We start from the raw sequence: 6,000 nt of genomic DNA on the forward strand, positions 1-6,000 counted from the left end.
GGATCACCTCCCTATCTAGGAGAACAATGTGCTATCTTGACGGTTTTTTACCACACAAATAGAGGTGGGGGTTATTGTATAAATATAAAAAATTAATGAAACATGGGAATCCAGAGGATCCCACCCCTATTTATGTGATAAAAAAACTGTCAGGGGAGCACTTTGTTATTCCCTAACGGAGAGGTGATTCGGACTCAAGATCCAAACTACCTATTTGGAGGCACCTTCTTATTTAATCCATAATATCTTGTTCACATTGCATAAATACAATACTTAAACCTAATAAAAGTAAACAAATATTGCATTGTCTGTAAATAAGCAATACTTTTAGCTCTTCCTTTTTTCTGATGTGAAGCTAAGGAATTTCACAAAATTAGACACCAAGAAATCAGAATTATGATTTTTTTTTTTTCCTGGTTGTAAAGTATATTTGATTATTTTATTACAGAAGGGAAAAATCCCTAGTACAAACTAATGTATCTAAAAGAAGAGGCCGAGCTGAGCAAGACGAGGCTGAGAAGGAAAGACAACATTCTATTCCTGTGTTAACGCTGCCTTATTAACGATAGGGTCCCTTGACAATTTGTTTCTTGATGAACATGGGACAAGCAGATACCAGTAAAAGTGGCCATCTTGTCTCAGACATCATTTAGTACATGAAACACCTTCTAGTGTTTTTCTGTGGGCTTTGTGAGCATATCAATTAAGGCTTGATTATCACTCTCAATATGCACATGTGAAAAGGCTAGATTAGAACACCCATGTAGAATTTTTCTAATGGCTAGAGTTTTGGCTACTATATAGTCCTAATAACCGCAGCCTTCTCCGAATGTGAATAGGAAATGACCTTCTCCAAAACCTGAGAGATGTTTCTCTACAAAGGATGATCCATCAACATTCACCTTTATAAAAGGAGGCTTTGCTAGTAATATCTGCTAAACTATCACTTGCCTTTGTGTTTTAAGCTGAACATTGTTGTTGATTAGCAATCTCCAGGATCTAATTGTGGTAGTTATTGCTGCTTGTTTTGGCATGGGGAGTGTTGAATTATCAATTAGAGAAGTGCAGAATTGCCACAGTTGTTAGAAGGTGATGAGAATTCTCTGACTTAATTCCTTGTTAATGTCTGAATAAGTGTACTCTTGTAGAATTGTCCATAAATGAGTTTGGAGACTAAATGTTTGGTTCATGGGTTGGAGCTAGAGCTGACTCACTCTGCACTTTGGAAGTGAATTGACACAGCAGAAAAATATGTTCTATAGAAGCTTCTTGTTAGACCACAAAACAAGCACAAAGTGGATAGAATGCAACCTCTACTATAAGAAGATTGGCAATTGGTAGCTTTTGAAGCAATGTTATCCATGCAAAATGTAATACTCGTGGTTGTAAAGGTATTCTCCACAGCATTTTCCAATGCAAATTGATAGCATGTTCACTATTTGTTCTTTTCATGGAGACTTGTAGCTCTTATGTATGTTTGACTGTAAATGCTCCTAAAGCAATTAATTTCCAAATTATTCGATATTCAGTAGGCTGGTAAGGAAGTAAAATGTTAATGATAATTTGCGCCACCTCTGGAGACCACCATTTTGTACTAGCAAGTGATCCCATCTTCGAGGGAAGTATAATTTATTAAATAAGATAAATACAACATATAAGTTCACAATTACAACAATTTTTAGGCCCCCGCCTCCCCCAACCCAAAATAAAATAAAATAAAGAAAATTGCAAGAGTGGGTCCTGCCCAGTCTATTTATAGGCATTGCCCTTTGGTTGATAGCTCACCAGAGACTCATAAAATTTGATTTACATAGATGCACAGAGTACAGATACAGAAGCACTTTTAACTGTACAACAGTTTATACCCAATAGAAGAAAACAAACCCAGTTTCATGATAAATTCATCGCTTATCAGTGCCATTGTTAGAGATCTGCATCCTCCCTCCGAAGTCCACTGCGGCTAGCTCTAATTTCTCTTGGTCTTCCAGCCTTCATTCTTATCATTATTACTGTCAGTCATTTTTTCTTTTGGGTCAGTTTTATCGTTGTGGAACTGTGGTCATGAATTAACATTAATTAATTAATATTCATGAATTTGATGGGCCTTTTTCTTATCATCATTGTCACGCATGCTATGAATTCTCCTTTTCTATTGCCATTAAATTAAGGATTTGAGAATCACACACACACATGACTTCGAGGTGAAAGGGTTCTATCTAATGATGATTGCTACTGTAAAAGTCAAAATTCTTCAATAGATTCTCCGCAGTAAATCCAAGCCTTTTATAGTTCATTGCGGCTGTATGTATATTTCATGGGAGTGAGTGAACATTACATATTTACATGTATCTTCTTCAGTTCACAATTTCAAGCTCTTGCACCTACTCCGTTATTGTGTCATGAAGGATTATAACCTACCTCATGCTATGACCCTTTTTTGGGAAAGAGAAACGAATTGGTATGAAATTAATTGCAGCAACAAAATGTAGATCTGTTCACGTTGGTACCCTTCAATTCTTACGGGATATAAATTTGTATTTTCTCTTTCTTTTCTGGTTGGGGTGAAACCCCATTGTTTGTTTTTCTTGTTTGATCATTTGTATCTGGGCACAGCCTTCCAATAGTATTCTCGACAAACTCTTTCTTTATGTGCCTTTATTCATCCAAGACAACAACAACGACAATCACAAGCTAGCTGAAGAGTAACAGAAAATATCCTTGATCTCATGAAACAACCCAAACTAGGAATGAATCGAAATCAAATTAAGGAGAAGCTAGTGGTTTAAAGGTTAACTTAAAAGGTCTGAGAGTGAGAAATCGAACGAGAAGTAACATATGATAAAGGATCAACCTGAGAATCGGAGTAATAGGATGGTAACATGATCTTCTGCCTCTTGCTTGCACGAGCATTCATCAGTGTTGTTGGAGATGAAGCAACTCGATTTAGAACCTTAGTGAGATTTTGTTTGAGGGAGTTCAAGGAAATACCCTTGTCATGATTCTTGGCATTGAGGATCATGACGTTTATTACCCTACCACCTACAGTGGCCATATCTACCTTGACTATAGTTAGCTTCAAGCTTTTGATGGCTTCCATTATATCTGTGAAAAGTTCTGGTCGATCTTCAGAACAGACAGAGACCTTGATGAAAATGTTTCCTTCGCTGTTGTCACCGCTGGTGGGCTCTGTAGTTTCTTGTTCGCAGTCAATGGTGACTTCATCCACTTCAGTGGGGATTAGTATGGTTTTACTAATCTCAGCTGTTCTCGTCTTCAAATCCTTGGCATGTTCAATTATGCTGCCTAACAAGGTGGCCTTATCCATCTGCAACACACACAAAAAACTTATTAAGCTCATTTTTGCATGTTTTATCTTGCGAACTAAAAGGTCATTTGCTGTATATTTAGGGTTTTCCTTACCTATATGTTCTTAGGGTTTTAATTTTTTGGGGGTAAGATATTTTTAGGGTATATTACCAACATCATTAGGATTACTATAAAGAAAATCAAGGTAGGCCTAATGGAAGGTGAGACTTATGTGGGGGCGGTACACCTAGTGATTAGAGAGTCTAGGGAAAGGCCATAGGCTACTAAACTCTTGCCATCTAAGGTGCAATACTCTATACTTCACCACTTCATCTAACAGCACGACTTTTGTACTACTCTCCCACAACCCTACTCAGCCTATCTCTAGTTGATATGTACATGAAATCTCTTCCTCTCTCTCTCACGCAGACACAGAGGGAATTGATTTACTGTTTCTTTTTATTATTTCCAAGTTAATTACATGTACCTTATCTGATCGAGGAATGAGTTTCCTGAGAGTGGCAAGGTGAGCATTGATCCTCTCTCTACGGCGCTTCTTAGCTTGACTGTGGCTCTTGGAAGCTGCAGTGGCTCTATATTCTATAGTAGCTCCAATGGATATAGATGAAAAAGGAACACCATGATGAGAAGTGGGAGCGTAAAGAAGTGGTCGTGGTGGTGGCCATGCAAAGCCGCCGGCAAAAGGATGCCCTATCATGTGGATTAATATGGGAGTGAGACTCTCCAGGCCAGCCAGGAAACAAATATTTATTCATGTACAAGCTAGCTACGAGCAGGTAAGAAACAGAAGAAGCTATTATAATTTAGATCCCAGAGGAATAGTAGAAGATTTTGTGTGTTGCTGAGATCCTCTCCCCGTCTACAGAGTCAGATCAAGTGGGATAAATATTAGAAGCGGCAAATTTATGGTTTTAAATTTTCATTTATTGATTCTACCAAAAATTTTCATTTATTGATAGTGATGGGACAAGGACAATTCATATTTGGGTTACTACTTCCCGTGTGATTCGCTTTATTACAGTAAATTAATATAAAAAGTCATTTAGAATCTTTACCAGAAAAGAAAAAACATCATTTAGAAGAGCGAAATGCTTTAATCATGCGTATGTCATCAAATGAGATTTCAGTCCGTCAGATCAGAACTCTCAATCAGATTTCAATCTCGAGGAAATTAAAATCTCAACTTAGATTTTGATCTAACGACTGAAATTGTTTTGGGAAACTGTTTCCTTAACCGTTTTGTACATTAACTAAAGGAAAGTCATCAGAAAAGAAAAATGAAAACGTTGAATGCTAATGCCTTAAATGGCCACCAAAGGTTTTGTCACCTAATGAAGCATCTTTATATCATGTCAGAGTACGCATGACACAACATTGAATGTTTATGGTCACGTGCACTTTTGGTTTTGGGTTGTGATGGTCTTATGGACGGTTGAGCGATGTGAGATTTATGGAGTCTTTATTTCTTGTTGAATTCTTGATCTCGTGACTAAGTAAATTATGATTCTATAATTTATCAAAAAAAAACAAAAAATAGTAAATTATGATACGTGATCACATTTTTAGATTTTGCTTCAGTAAATGCGCAGGACGATTCAGCCAGTCGTTGGATGAACATTCAGCGCATTGTGGCCGTTGATAGATTTTGGAACAATTAAGTGAGGGTTTGTTAGTAAACCGCTTAGTTTACTCCAACGAACTGTTCAACCGTTTTATGAACCGATTTATAGATTTTCAAAATTGGAGGAAAACACAAAACCAAAACACTCTTGCAAGTTTTGACATTTAACTCTAATTTTAGAAGACACTCTTCCATTTTATTCTGTATTTTATCAGGGATTGTCTCTTTCAAAAGGGAATATGATCTTTGAATCCGGATCATCACCCCGACTCTGTGTTCCCCGACAGTTTTTCCACCACAAAAATGGTGTGCCTCACATCTGAAAAATATTAAAAAAAAAAAAAAAAAAAAAACACTCCCAACACCACCCCTAGGCCCCCCTGTATTTTGTGGTGGTAAGCCGTCGGAAAGCACTCCCGACTTGGTCGCTGATCCTGGATTCTTGATCTTTGTGGGCTGGTGGAGTTAGAGGCAACCACAAAAGATCCTGGTACCACATTAAGGCTCAGTTAAAGGAAGTTGGGCTCATCACTCCATATTGTAAAGATACCTGTTATGGTGAACTGAGGCTATAGTTGTGGGGAAAAAAAAGTGATGGAAGCAAAGGAAAGGTTTGCTGATTTCCTTTTAACTTATATATTAGAATGGCGTCCTTAGTTGAATGTCCAAGATATGTCAACTTCTTTTCTCCAGAGAACTCTGTCCCTTGCTTGAGCTTCCATCTCAAATGTTAAATGAAGTCTTCAGGAGTCCCGTTTCTCTCCCTTTTTCTGACAGAGGAGGTTTAGTGATAGACATCCCCATGAGCATGGCCCTATAGCCTTAGATGACAACCCAAGGAGTTCCTCATTGTGTAAACGTATGAATCCACCCAAGGTGGATAACTGTCTTTTGTTTGCAAATGCATGTGGTCTCCATGACCTTAAGTCACTTTGCCTGTGTCTCCTGTTCCTGTCCCTGACACAATTTGTGTGTGAGACATAGGTCTTCCAGATTTTAATGTGCATCATCTGTCCTTAACCCCATTTGTGTAGGAGACTGAGTCGCATGTC

The 6,000-nt window shown here is 37.8% G+C and overlaps 1 protein-coding gene across 1 annotated transcript; it reads right to left on the reverse strand.

Annotated features, from left to right (window-relative positions):
* Positions 1-2,794: 2,794 nt before the first annotated feature.
* On the reverse strand, positions 2,795-4,024 carry LOC149028142 (transcription factor AIG1-like). Its single transcript, XM_089147747.1, has 2 exons — positions 3,794-4,024; positions 2,795-3,325 (listed from the first exon to the last, which is right to left on the reverse strand). The coding sequence occupies exons 1-2, from the start codon at positions 4,022-4,024 to the stop codon at positions 2,795-2,797; spliced, it is 762 nt and encodes a 253-aa protein (XP_089003873.1).
* Positions 4,025-6,000: the final 1,976 nt, after the last annotated feature.

The sequence above is a fragment of the Hakea prostrata genome, chromosome 1, assembly GCF_041222555.1.
Source record: "Hakea prostrata isolate BN-2017 chromosome 1, UWA_Hpros_2, whole genome shotgun sequence".
NCBI lineage: Eukaryota > Viridiplantae > Streptophyta > Magnoliopsida > Proteales > Proteaceae > Hakea > Hakea prostrata.

Bases quoted from the DNA above. Each gene is read 5' to 3' on its own strand.
- LOC149028142 (XM_089147747.1), bottom strand. From the start codon at position 4,024: ATGATAGGGCATCCTTTTGCCGGCGGCTTTGCATGGCCACCACCACGA. The intron at 3,326-3,793 runs GTACATGTAATT...TGTGTGTTGCAG, and splicing joins TCATTCCTCGATCAGATAAG to ATGGATAAGGCCACCTTGTT.